Below are 14,262 nucleotides of genomic sequence, written 5' to 3' on the forward strand. Positions count from 1 at the left end.
GTATTTAGAGGGCAAGTTGGTCAGGATGATATCTATGAGGGTGCCAATGTTTACGGATTTTGGGTTGTACCTGGTAGGTTCCTTGATCATTTGTGTGAGATTGAGGGCATCTAACTTAGATTGTAGGACGGACGGGGTGTTAAGCATATCCCAGTTTAGGTCACCTAACAGTACGAACTCTGACGATAAATGGGGGCAATCAATTCACATATGGTGTCCAGGGCACAGCTGGGAGCTGAGGAGGGGTCTATAACAAGCAGCAACAGTGAGGGACTCATTTCTGGCAAGATGGATTTTTAAAAGTAGAATGTCGAACTGTTTGGGCACAGACCTGGATAGTAGGACAGAACTCTGCAGGCTCTCTCTACAGTAGATAGAACTGCTGAAGGGGGTGGAGTTGCTATGTTGACAGAAAATGTAATTGGGGAAGGAAATTTCAGAATTTAAAATCACAGAAGAGCAATTGAAGTCTGAAAAATAAAAAATAAATTTCAATTTTCATGTGCAACTCCCCTTTAATTGCGCATTCAGAAAGTGGGGAATGTGTCAGTGTAGATGTTTGTTAGGCCTACGGCTGCAGCACGTTATGGCAGCGTTTGCAAAAGGATGGCCACCCAATTGATAAAAATAATCATATCTTTTTGTCAGGCAAGCCTGCTTTGCAGTTACCATTTAATTGAGTTTTTGCACAAAGTCTGTCTACCCACAAGATGGTTATCATTACTAGCACGGCTAACTGGCAGCATACTGAGTGATAGACAAATGCACGTACCAAGCAGACAGACTGAGGCAAATGGATATATTGCCAGAAATAAATTGGCAGATTTAGTGTTAATTTGGGCTTTTTAAGCCAATAGTGGCTAACCAGGGGTAGGATAATGTCAATGTGGTTTTGGTTGAATAGTAGCCAGGAGCTTGTTTATGAAAGTTTGCAATGGGAACACATGAAAAACATGCATGTACTTTCAGAATTGCTTGGTGAGCTACTCATACATGTTGGCTGCGATCTACCCGTTGGGAGAGCTGTGTACCGTGTCCTAGACTTAATACTGCAGCATACCCAGCCTCCTTTTTCCCCTACGAACTACCACAGTGAACACAGCTCTCAGTTACTGGCTCAGCAGCATTCAGAACGACTCAAAACTTAGCCATCGTGTGAGCCCTCCCTGGTGGACAATCGTAGAACTTGAGAAGTAAAGCAATGCAAGGAGAGTGAGGCCTGCAGTGAGAGTGAGGCCTGCAGTGAGAGTGAGGCCTGCAGTGAGGGGGTGTAGTTGGAGCAGCTGTCATGGAAGGGGAGAGAGTATGACCCGATGACCGCATGAGGAGGTTATGTCTGCCATGATCAGGCAATGGTAGAAGGTTTTCACGTATTTTTAAAACGTTTCGGTTCTCGCCGATGCGCCCAGCAGCGTTCCGAGACGCTTTCTCAAAGTCAGCTTTGCTTTCCGCATTCTCTTCGGAGCCTTAGCAGTCTTGGATTCCTTATCCTTCTCTGACCTTTTAGTCTTCTGCGCCTCGGAAGTAACTTATTTTTGGGTGTCCTTTACCTACACCACGGTACATGAAGGCATCTGGCAAGAGACAAAAAAAGGATTAAACTACATTTGATGTCATACGGCTAATTTTCCACTATCAGAACCGGAAGAACAAGACCTAAGGACAGCCAATAATGGTGATTCAAGGAAGTAAACATGTATTCTTAAACAAATTGTATATTTGGCCACATAGTGACAAGGCTGCCAATAAGTGAGGAAGTCTCAATCTCACACAACTGGAAGAAAGTAATACTCCACAACAACAAAAGTGTTACTGTGTAGCTTTACTTACAGCGAGGACAAAAGGCTCCAAGCACAAAGCACTTCACTTCCAGTAGCACCCCATTCACTGCCAAGTCTCTCCTGGCCTGGAATGTTGTGAAGTGCATTGCTAGCCACCAGTCCATTCTGTTCACCAACACCTCTGCAACAATCTTCAGCCATTGTTTTCTAAAGGAAAATATCAACCAGTGGAATTACAAGTATTATGCATAATATTACATTTTGTTAATTAGCAATGAGAAGAGATACAAGCAATGTAAGGTGACTAATTACATGAATGGAGAGGAACTTCAAAAGCATCCTTTTGAGAGAGAATAGTATGGATTCATGCTGTCATCCTTACCTGGGCCTCAGCCTCTTCACGATGGTCATCAAATGGTTCCAGGCATCCAAGTTTCTCCTCCAACTGGATAAGTCCAGGAGATCCAGAACAACACCTAGAGCCTTCTGAAGATCACTCTCTCTGAAACAAATCAATTCTTCCTTTACTATGAACACCTTCAAGTGACCAACGTCAATGTGAAGGGCGCATCCACCAAACACATTCATCTTAATGTGTAAAAGCCCCTATTTCATGCACAACATTGAAAGAATGGCCAGAACATCAAGATACACCATAAATTGGCTATTTTTCCACATTTTACACGCTAGGGCACAGTGTCCTTCCCTCTTAAGGATAAGACCATTTTCACATAAAATGACATACCCAAATCTAACTACCTCTAGCTCAGGACCTGAGGCAAGGATATGCATATTCTTGATACCATTTGAAAGGAAACACTTTGAAGAAGTTTGTGGAAATGTGAAATTAAATGTAGGAGAATAACACATTAGACCTGGTAAAAGATAAACACGGTATTATTTGTTCCATCATCTTTGAAATGCAAGAGAAAGGCCATAATGTAGTATTGTAGCGCAGGCACAATTTAGATGTTGGCCACTAGATGGCATCAGTGTGTGCACAAAATTGCAGATTGTTCCAGCGAAACATTTCAATACTGGACAATATTTTGTATCAAGTCTGCCCAAATGTGCCGAATTGCTTAATTGATACATTTTCAATTACATAACTATAGAGAACATACAAAAATGATATGGTAATAAAAATTAAGTTTACACACTCCCAGGAATGTCATACATGATGGATCATTAGCTTATACAGTAACTTTCACACATCTAGATGGCCGGGTGGGGTGGGTGTGGAGCCAGACACAGCAGGGGTTCAAACTGTATAACTCAGTTTCCACATTTGAATATAAAAATTGATTTTCATCAACACTATGCTACATTTTATCTCTGGGACCCTAAGGATGACAAATCAGAGCAAGAGTACTGAATGTAAGTACATTCAGTACCTACAGAGGTGAATGTATGAAATTAGTTGACGTGATAGAAGTTGTTGTGTACTCTACTCAAATAATAGCATGGTATTTTTACACTGTAATCGCTACGGTAAATTGGACATTGCAGTTAGATTAACAAGAAATTAAGCTTTCTGCCCATTAAAGACATGTCTGTGTCCTGGGAAATGTTTTTGTTACTTACAATGTCATGCTAATCACATTAGTGCAAGTTAGCTCAACTGTCCCAGTGGAGGGACACCGATCCCGTAGATAAGACACTGAAAAGTATAATATAAGTACCAGTCAAAGGTTTGGACACCCATACCCATTCCAGGGTCTGTCTTTATTTGTACCATTTTCTACATTGTAGAATAATAGTGAAGACAAACTATGAAATACCACATATGGAATCATGTAATAACCAAAAAAGTGTGAAACAAATCAAAATATATTAGAGATTTTATAAAGTAGCCACCCTTTGCCTTGACGACAGCTTTGCACAATTTTGGCATTCTCTCAACCAGCTTCACAAGGTAGTCACCTGGAACGCATTTCAATTAACAGGTGTGCTTTGTTAAAAGTTCATTTTGTGGAATTTCTTTCCTTCTTAATGCGTTTGAGCCAATCAGTTGTGTTGTGACAAGGTAGGGGTGGTATACAGAAGATGGTCTTGTACTAAATAGGGCAAAGTCCATATTATGGCAAGAATAACTCAAATAAACAAAGATAAATTACAATCCATCATTACTTTAAGACATGAAGGTCAGTCAATCCCGGAACATTTCAAGAACTTTGAAAGTTTCTTCAAGTGCAGTCGCAAAAACCATCAAGTGCTATGACGAAACTGGCTCTCATGAGGACCGCCACAGGAAAGTAAGATCCACAGCGCCAGAGAACAAGGCTGACATTTTACGTATTCCTAACCAATTGTGTTTGTTCGTGTCTTTGCGTTGTTTGTAACTTATTTTGTACATCACCATGGACTGGCAGAATCCTTTCTTTCCTTTAACGAGTCTGACATGAATGATATACTGCTTTCCCGGGAACAGGCCCAGATCCACGTAATTTCCGTGAAGAAAAAGGGGCCAGAGGGCAGAATGCCTTCTGAGAATTCATAGGCGATCGAATAAACCCCCATTTCCTTCCATTCTGCTAGCAAACGTGCAATCTTTAGAAAATAGAATTGATGACCTACGCAGAATATTAAACTACCAACAGGACATTCAAAACTGTAATATTTTATGCTTCACGGAATTGTGGCTGAACAACGACATTATTAACATATAGCTGGCCGGCTATACGCTGTATCTGCAGGACAGAACAGCTGCGTCTGGTAAGACAAGGGGCTGCGGAAAACATATTTTTGTAAATAACAGCTGGTGCACGATATCTAAGGAAGTCTCGAGGTTTTGCTCGCCTGAGGTAGAGTATCTAATGATAAGCTGTAGACGACACCATCTACCTAGAGAGATTTCAGCTGTATTTTTCAGAGCTGTCTAAATACCACCACAGACCGATGCTGGCACTAAGACCACAGTGAATGAACTACTCCGCCATAAGAAAAGAGGAAAAGCCTCACCCAGAGCATGTTAAATGTGCAACTCTCGACCACCTTTAGGTGAACTCTCGACCACCTTTACTCCACACAGAGACACGTGCAAAGTTCTCCCTCCATTTGGCAAATCTGACCATATTTCTATCCTCCAGATTCCTGCTTACAAACAAAATTAAATCAGGAAGCACCAATGACTCGATTAATAAAAAAATGTGGTCAGATGAAACAGATGCTAAGCTACAGAACTGTTTTGCTAGCACAGACTGGAATATGTTCCTGGGATTCTTCCTATGGCATTGAGGAGTACACCACATCAGTCATTGGCTTCATCAATAAGTGCATCGATGACGTCGTCCCCAGTGACCATACGTCCATACCCCAACCAGAAGCCATGAATTACAGGCAACATCCGCACTGAGCTAAAAGCTAGAGCTGCTGCTTTCAAGGAGTGGGACTCTAACAAGGAAACTTAAAGAAATCCTGCTATGCCCCCCGACGAACCATCAAACAGGCAAAGAATCAATACAGGACTAAGATGAAATCGCACTACACCGGCTCTGAAGCTCGTCGGATGTGACAGGGAATGCAAAACCATTAGACTACAAAAGGGAAGAACAGTCGAGAGCTGCCCAGTGAAACGAGCCTACCAGATGAGCTAAAATACTTCTATGCTAGCTTTAACTTCTTGGATATAGGGGGCGCTCTTTTAATTTATGGATAAAAAACGTGCCCGTTTTAAGCGCAATATTTTGTCACGAAAAGATGCTCGACTATGCATATAACAGCTTTGGAAAGAAAACACTCTAAGGTTTCCAAAACTGCAAAGATATTATCTGTGAGTGCCACAGAACTCATGCTACAGGCGAAACCAAGATGAAACTTCAACCAGGAAATGGGCAGAATTTTTGAAGCTCTGTTTCCCATTGTTTCCTTATATGGCTGTGAATGCGCCGGGAATGAGCCTGCCCTTTCTATCGTTTCTCCAAGGTGTCTGCAGCATTGTGACGTATTTGTAGGCATATCATTGGAAGATTGGCCATAAGAGACTACATTTACCAGGGGTCCGCCCGGTGTCCTTTGTCTAAATTGGTGCGTAATCTACAAGCTGCACGCAGTCATCCAGTGATTGAGAGGAGAGAGGAGGCTTTCAATGAACGATATATCATGAAGAGATATGTGTAAAACACCTTGAGGATTGATTCTAAACAACGTTTACCATGTTTCAGTCGATATTATGGAGTTAATTTGGAAAAAAGTTCGGCGTTTTTTTTTGGTAGCCAAACGTGACGCACCAAACGGAGCAATTTCTCCTAAACAAATAATCTTTCAGGAAAAACTGAGCATTTGCTATTTAACTGAGTCTCCTCATTGAAAACATCTGAAGTTCTTCAAAGGTAAATTATTTTATTTGAATGATTTTCTGGTTTTTGTGAAAATGTTGCCTGCTGATGCTAACGCTAAATGCTACGCTAAATGCTACGCTAGCTGCGCTAGCTGTTACACAAATGCTTGTTTTGCTATGGTTGAGAAGCATATTTTGAAAATCTAAGATGACAGTGTTGTTAACAAAAGGCTAAGCTTGAGAGCTAGCATATTAATTTCATTTCATTTGCGATTTTCATGAATAGTTAACGTTGTGTTATACTAATGAGCTGCGGGGATAATTACACTCCTGGATACAGGTTTTTTTCGTAGCTAAACGTGACGCACCAAATGGAGCGATTTCTCCTAAACAAATAATCTTTCAGGAAAAACTGAGCATTTGCTATCTAACAGAGTCTCCTCATTGAAAATATCTGAAGTTCTTCAAAGGTAAATTATTTTATTTGAATGATTTTCTGTTTTTTGTGAAAATGTTGCCTGCTGATGCTAACGCTAAATGCTACGCTAGCTGTTACACAAATGCTTGTTTTGCTATGGTTGAGAAGCATATTTTGAAAATCTGAGATGACAGTGTTGTTAACAAAAGGCTAAGCTTGAGAGCTAGCATATTAATTTCATTTCATTTGCGATTTTCATGAATAGTTAACGTTGCGTTATGGTAATGAGCTTGAGGCTGTATTCACGATCCCGGATCCGGGATGGCTCGACGCAAGAAGTTAAGGAAAATAACACTGAAACATGCATGACAGCACCAGCTGTTCCAGAAGACTGTGTGATCACGCTCTCCGCAGAAGATGTGAGGAACACCTTTAAAACAGGTCAACATTCACAAGGCCAGGCGGATTACCAGGATGTGTACTGCGAGCATGCGCTGACCAACTGGCAGGTGTCTTCCCTGACATTGTCAACCTCTCCCTGTACGAGTCTGTAATACCAACATGTTTTAAGTGACCACCATAGTCCCTGTGCCCAAGAAGACAAAAGGTAACCTGCCTAAATGACTACCGACCCGTAGCACTCGTCTGTAGCCATGAAGTGCTTTGAAAGGCTGGTCATGTCTCACATCAACAACATTATCCCAGAAACCCTAGACCCAATCTAATTTGCATACTGCCCTAACTGATCCTCAGATGATGCAATCTCTATAGCACTCAACACTGCCCTTTCCCACCTGGACAAAAGGAACACCTGTGTGAGAATGCTATTCATTGACTACAGCTCAGCATTCAACACCCGAGTGGCCTCAAAGTTCATCAATAAGCTAAGGACCCTGGGACTAAAACACCTCCCTCTGCAACTGGTTCCTGGACTTCATGACAGGCCACCCCCAGGTGGTAAGGGTAGGTAACAACATCCGCCACGCTGATCCTCAACACAGAGGCTCCTCAAGGGTGTGTGGTCAGGGTGTGTGGTCAGTCCCCTCCTGCACTCCCTGTTCACTCATGCACAGCCAGGCACAACTCCAACACCATGATTCATTTTGCCGATGACAACAGTGGTAGGCCTGATCACCGACAACAACGAGACAGCCTATAGGGAGGAGGTTAGAGACCTGGCCGTGTGGTGCCAGGACAACAACCTCTCCCTCAACGTGATCAAGACAAAGGAGATGATTGTGGACTACAGGAAAAAGAGGACTGAGCACTCCACCATTCTCATCAACGGGGCTACAGTGGAACAGGTTGAGAGCGTCAAGTTCCTTGGCGTCCACATCGCCAACAAACTAACATGGTCCAAGCACACCAAGATAGTCGTGAAGAGGGTACGACAAAACCTATTCCCCCTCAGAAGACTGAAAAGATTAGGCATGGGTACTCAGATCCTCAAAAGGTTCTACAGCTGCACCGTCGAGAGCATCACTGCCTGGTATGGAAACTGCTCGGCCTCCGACCGCATGGCACTAGAGGGTAGTGGGAAAGGCCCAGTGCATCACTGGGGCAAAGCTTATTGGCATCCAGGACCTCTATACCAGGCGGTGTCAGAGGAATGCTTAAAAGTGGTCAGACTCCAGCCACCCTAGTCATAGACTGTTCTCTCTGCTTCCGCACAGCAAGCGGTACCGGAGCACCAAGTATAGGTCCAAGAGGCTTCTAAACAGCTTCTACCCCAAAGCCATAAGACTCCTGAACACCTAATCAAATGGCAACCCAGACTATTTGCATTGCCTTGCATTGTTTTGAACAGGACAATGACCCAACACACTTCCAGGCTCTGTGGCCAAGAAGGAAAGGGAAGGAGTGCTGCATCAGGGAAAGGGAGGTACCTAGTCAGTTGTCCAACTGAATGTATTCAACAGAAATGTGAACCTTCCGGTTCCTGGCTAAACGCTCTAACCACTAGGCTGCCTGCTTCCAATGGCCTGGCCTCCACAATCTCCCCGACCTCACCCCAATTGAGATGGTTTGGGATGAATTGGACCGCAGAGTGAAGGAAAAGCAGCCAACAAGTGCTCAGTATGTGGGAAGTCCTTCAAGACAGTTGGAAAAGCATTCCTCGTGAAGCTGGTTGAGAGAATACCAAGTGTGTGCAAAGCTTTCATCAAGGCAAAGGGTGGCTACTTTGAAGAATCTCAAATCTAAAATATATTTTGATTTAACAATTGTTTGGTTACTAAATAATTCAATTTGTGTTATTTCATAGGTTTGATGTCTTCACTATTATTCTACAATGTAGAAAATAGTACAAATAAAATACAAACCCTTGAATGACTGGTACTGTACCATCTATACACAACACACTTACTTACCGGACTGTAGCAGAAGAGAACTGTATTCTCTTCTGTACTCGTGACTTGGGACCAATGTATGCAGGATCTAAGGCTAATGTAATAGAAAACATGGACTCATTAAAAACATTACTGTACTAGAACGCTATTGAAAGGGCAGAGGAGCGCAGGACTAACTGTAGCCTAGAGCTTAGCAATTACATCTCACAAAAGTACTATAATTACTTTTTTTAGGGAGGTCAACCTTAGACAAACATTTCCCGTGGCTTAATTTAACATTCAATATGCCAACTGTAAACATACAGCTAAATAAACAATGTTTTGTGAGTATACTTCCCACCTATTCCCATTCACACCCTCTTTGGTGCCTTTCCTACAATACAAAAGGAAAGGACATACTTCAGAAAAAAACAAAGACGATTTTCATTTAATACAAAATAATGTTTAAAACAAGCAGAGGTCAGTGCTCAACATTTCTGCTAGATAACTTTGTCAAGAACACAAACAATGGCCTCAGTCCTACCTTGAGCACTGAGCAGTTTATTTGATGGGTGGTTGAATTTCTTCATGTACCGGTAGACATGGGCATTGGGGAGGCAAACTGTTGTCATAGGCATAGTCATTCAGAACCTTCACAGCTCCCTCGTGATCGTTGTAGAATTCCAGCATCTGCCATTGACACACACAAGTCAAAACATTATCTCATCATAGGTAGTGTGATAAGGGAACATAGTTCAATGAAGGGAAAAGGGGATGCCAGAGGTAGTGTTCAGTAGGGCAAATCGTAGTAAACCACTTTGAAACACAAAATTAAAATAAGTGTAAAGTTCAAGTAGTACCATTCCCCATTCTGTTGAAATGTTTTCTCCTGTTCAATGCCTACTAAACACAAACTAGCACTTAGATTAATGTAACTCAGAACAAAAGGAGCCCAGACCCCAGGAAGTTTCATGATATCCTTCCGGTTCACAGAGGATTGGCGGAAGTAGCTGTGCATCTCTTGAGTGACACCATCATACTCATCTGAAATAATTATGTCAAAGTCCATGTTAAACTGAGGCACCACAGTTTCTGGTTACTCTTTGTTTTACCACAATGTTTGAAATGCATTGGAATTATGTCCCAAAAGGCAGTTACATTATCTGTCCAGTAGATGGTGATGTTTTTACTCTTTTTTTTTTTTTTTTTTTAACTAGGCAAGTCAGTAATAACAAATTCTTATTTCACAATGACGGCCTACCCCGGCCAAACTCTCCCCTAACCCGGAAGACGCTGGGCCAATTGTGCACCGTCCTACGGGACTCTCGATCGCGGCCGGTTGTGATACAGCCCGGGATCGAAACAGTGTCTGTAGTGATGCCTCTAGCACTGCAGTGCAGTGCCTTAGGTCTCCCGAGTGGCGCAGCAGTCTAACACAATATTCCGATTTTTACTATCAATGCAATTGAAACCAATGAATAATGGATGTTTGGGGGTAGCCAGGTGTCGTCTTACCAGTGCTGGAGACGGTGGACTTTTTTTCTCCCCCCACACCAGATGAAGTAATCCAGGAAGCCACTGTAGGACTGGATCAGCTTAATCCGCTGGGACTGATCGGCTGACTGCTTGCCGTACCTCCAGCTCTCAGCGATGGACGTCCTCAAACTGCCCGTTCACCAGGAGGTGAAACGAGTGCTCCAGACAGATTTACTGGACAAAACACTTCCTCAATGTACATTCACATACAGTACCAGTCAAAGGTTTGGACACACCTACTCAATCAATTGTTTTTATTTGTACTATTTTCTACATTGTAGAATAATAGTGAAGATGTCAAAATTATGAAATAACACATATGGAATCATGTAGTAACACCCCAAAAAGTGTTAAATCAAAATATTTTATATTTCAGATTCTGCAAAGTAGCCACCCTTTGCCTTGACAGCTTTGCACACTCTTGGCATTCTCTCAACCAGCTTTATGAGGTAGTCACCTGGAATATGCATTTCAATTAACAGGTGTGCCTTTAAAAAAAGTTAATTTGTGGAATTTCCTTCATAATGCATTTGAGCCAATCAGTTGTGTTGTGACAAGGTAGGTGGTATACAGAAGATGGTCTTTCACCAAATAGGCTAAGTCCATTATTATGGCAAGAACAGCTCAAATAAGCCAAGAGAATGACAGTCCATCATTACTTTAAGACAGGAAGGTCAGTCAATTCAGAAAATTAAGATCTTCGACAGTGCTATGATGAAACTGGCTCTCATGAGGAACGCCACAGGAAAAGAAGACCCAGAGCTACCTCTGCCCATAGAGGATAAGATCATTAGTTACCAGCCTCAGAAATTGCAGCCCAAATAAATGCATCAGAGTTCAAGTAACAGACATCTCAACATCAACTGTTCAGAGGAGACTGCGTGAATCAGGCCATCATTGTCAAATTGCTGCAAAGAAACCACTACTAAAAGGATACCAATAAGAAGGAGACTTGATTGGGCCAAGAAACACGACATTAGACCGGTGGAAATCTATCCTTTGGCCTGATGAGTCCAAATTAGACATTTTTGGTTCCAACCACCGTGTCTTTGTGAGACGCAGAGTAGGTTAACGGATGATCTCTGCATGTGTGGTTTCCACCGTGAAGCATGATGGAGGAGGTGTGATGGTGTGAGAGTGCTTGCTGGTGACACTGATTTATTTAGAATTCAAGGCAGTTAACCAGCAATACGCCATCCCATCTGGTTTGCGCTTAGTCGGACTATCATTTGTTTTTCAACAAGGCAAATGACCCAACACACCTCCAGGCTGTGTAAGAGCTATTTGACCAAGAAGGAGAGTGATGGAGTGCTGCATCAGATGACCCGACCTCCACAATCACCCGACCTCAACCCACTTGGGATGGTTTGGGATGAGTTGGACCGCAGTGAAGGAAAAGTAGCCAACAAGTGCTCAGCATATGTGGGAACTCCTTCAAGACGGTTGGAAAAGCATTCCAGGTGAAGCTGGTTGAGAGAATGTCAAGAGTGTGCAAAACTATCAAAGGAAAGGTGTGGCTACATTGAAGAATCTCATATACAATATATTTTGATGCGTTTACCACTTTTGGTCTCTACATGCGTCAATGTGTTATTTCATAGTTTTGATGTCTTTACTATTATTCTACAATATAGAAAATAGTAAAAAATAAAGAAAAACACTTGTAGATGAGTCCACACTTTGGACTGGTACTGTACATTTCCATGTTAAACACATTGTTACATATTCCATCCATTTGTTTGTTTTTGAAGGTGTCATACTGGCTCAAAACATAATAAAAGTATTGACTTTTTTAACCTATTGGCCTATATTGACTTTAAAAAAAAAAACTATATTGAAAGGCGATATTTTTTTAAACTGACTGCAGAGGTGAAGGAAAGAAGATAAGAAGGAACATACCTTCAGGTAATGTTTCACTCCTGAGTGTTTCACTCCCGCATAGATCTCTAGTAGCGCATAGAAACTGTTGTGGTCTTCCAGCTTCAAGATGGGACGGTGGTGTATCTGTGCTTGTCCTTCAAATGATCCGAAAATCAAAAATTGAGCATTTCTACAGTATTTTGAGTTAATTTTGTGAGTGTTTAGTCAGAGCAAAGATATCCCTACCTCAGCGTAGAGTTGTGGCATGTCCTCCAGTGTTCGTGAGTAACTGGACATGTACTCAGCAGCTTCCTGCCATCTATAGTGTAGCAGGGTCTCCTTGATGTGCAGAAGGCAGTTCATTGTGGTCTTGTGAAAACCAGTCTCACGGTGTGTCTCTGATCATACAGGAGACAGACTGGTTACTAGGTCTAAGAGATCTTACACAATGATGAACACGATAATCAGGTATATAGTCGTGCGTTCTCGTGGCGCGATAGGTCCAGAGCAAGCAAACAGCCACCGGTAGCAGCACATTGTCAAGATAATAAATTAGCGTATCACATATTCGTCAACAAAGTGTATTTTATAAATTGCCTTTAAATATAGTTGACTCCGGGGGAGGTTTGGCTGCTTGATTCGTTTTCTGTTGATTGATTCATCATCTGAAGAGTCATTTTCGCCCAGTTCTCCTAGCACCCTCAGTTCTGACTCAAGATCATCCATGACACCGTTTGAAGTTTGACCCATTTCGTAGACAATCATGTGAAAGCCCACAATATGTCATATTCTGGCTAAATATAATGTAGTTAGTTTAGTAAAATGTGAATTTGCTTCAAACCCCATGCATGCTTTTCATTAAAACACAGTTAACCTAGTGGACGCTCTAACAATTACATTAAATCTTCAAAAATGAAGGCAAACGGGAGGAGGCAAGATCAGGTGGGACCATTCTAGCCAATGACAGGGCAGATACGCGTGTGAACAAAAAGCACAACGGTTACCACAACCATAAAGTCAGAATTGGCTGTGTCGTAAAAAATGTATGAAAACAGAAATTAGATTAAATTAATTAAGCATAAGGTTAGCAGTGTGGTCCAAGTTATTTTAAAAATAACATTTTAAGAAGATACATTGTAGAAATAGGCGGGGTTTATGACTTTCTGACTGGGGTAACTAGTAACGACCAGGCACACTGGCGATATAAAGTGTTTTTTCTCGAATTTCCCGGGATGTCACTTGTTCTACTTATATCAGTACACTCGTTAACAGCCTAATAATTACGAAACTTCTATTCAATCAAATAAGCCACACGTACTAAATAAGCCATTCAATGTTTTGTTAACCAAATGCGACACGCTCTCATTGACCCCTATACAAACTGCTCGCTTGATGAGCGGAAAGATACGAAAAATCGCCCCCTGCTAGAGAAGACAGATTTTGCGCTCAGTTATCACTCTCGCTTTCGCCTCTTCCTCTCTGGTTCATAACCTGCCTCACTTCCGGTATACTTCCCGAAGAGCTTCCTGGCATTCTATCATTGGTGGAAAAACTTATTGAAGAGCTTTCTGGCATTCTATCATTGGTGGAAAAACGTATTCCGCTCGTTAGTAAGTAAACAAAGTCTCTACCGCTGATGTAGGGATAATTATATCAGTCAGTTACCAATACCTTTATGAATTAGGTAGCCTTTATGTGATTTTTAAAAATGTCATAAATTATTCAGAATTCACAAAAAGTGACGTTAGTTGGAGATGATCTCATAGAATAAAACGATCTCCTAAACCTGTGTTTACCACAGACCTTATTTTCTGCTTTTTATCCCAAAACACCATTCTTTCCCCCGCATAGCCTTTGCTCAACGAACCATGGTGGTGTTAGTGCCAACAAAAAGACGCAATTACTATTGCTCGCTATATGGGAAATATTGGGAACAGCTGAAATGTAAAATCTGCTCAGCCTGTATTACTTAAGGGAAGCAGCTTGCTTTAAGATGTGAGGTAACTGAGCTCTAAGAAAATTGCTAATATCACGGAGATTGAGCATCTTGATTTTAAGGCT

General features: G+C 41.8%; 1 protein-coding gene across 3 annotated transcripts; it reads right to left on the bottom strand.

The window, feature by feature from the left end:
• Positions 1-297: 297 nt before the first annotated feature.
• On the bottom strand, positions 298-13,512 carry LOC112249965 (TATA box-binding protein-associated factor RNA polymerase I subunit A). Of its 3 annotated transcripts, XR_002953460.2 has the most exons (9): positions 12,448-13,502; positions 12,241-12,356; positions 10,321-10,515; positions 9,350-9,495; positions 9,167-9,199; positions 8,848-8,920; positions 2,164-2,283; positions 1,831-1,988; positions 299-1,574 (listed from the first exon to the last, which is right to left on the bottom strand). XR_002953460.2 is itself a non-coding variant. In XM_024419729.2 (8 exons), the coding sequence occupies exons 4-8, from the start codon at positions 9,447-9,449 to the stop codon at positions 1,504-1,506; spliced, it is 522 nt and encodes a 173-aa protein (XP_024275497.1). In that variant the 5' UTR covers positions 9,450-9,495; positions 10,321-10,515; positions 12,241-12,356; positions 12,448-13,476; the 3' UTR covers positions 299-1,503. The 3 variants fall into 3 exon arrangements, 1 of the variants encoding a protein (XP_024275497.1); XR_002953458.2 differs by having other exon boundaries at positions 298-1,574; positions 8,848-9,199; positions 12,448-13,512; XM_024419729.2 differs by lacking the exon at positions 9,167-9,199 and having other exon boundaries at positions 12,448-13,476.
• Positions 13,513-14,262: the final 750 nt, after the last annotated feature.

This window comes from Oncorhynchus tshawytscha, linkage group LG05, assembly GCF_018296145.1.
Source record: "Oncorhynchus tshawytscha isolate Ot180627B linkage group LG05, Otsh_v2.0, whole genome shotgun sequence".
NCBI lineage: Eukaryota > Metazoa > Chordata > Actinopteri > Salmoniformes > Salmonidae > Oncorhynchus > Oncorhynchus tshawytscha.

Bases quoted from the DNA above. Each gene is read 5' to 3' on its own strand.
- LOC112249965 (XM_024419729.2), bottom strand. From the start codon at position 9,449: ATGACTATGCCTATGACAACAGTTTGCCTCCCCAATGCCCATGTCTAC. The intron at 8,921-9,349 runs GTAGGACTGAGG...CTATTACATTAG, and splicing joins TAAACTGCTCAGTGCTCAAG to CCTTAGATCCTGCATACATT. The intron at 1,989-2,163 runs GTAAGGATGACA...ATTTTCCTTTAG, and splicing joins GTGAAGAGGCTGAGGCCCAG to AAAACAATGGCTGAAGATTG.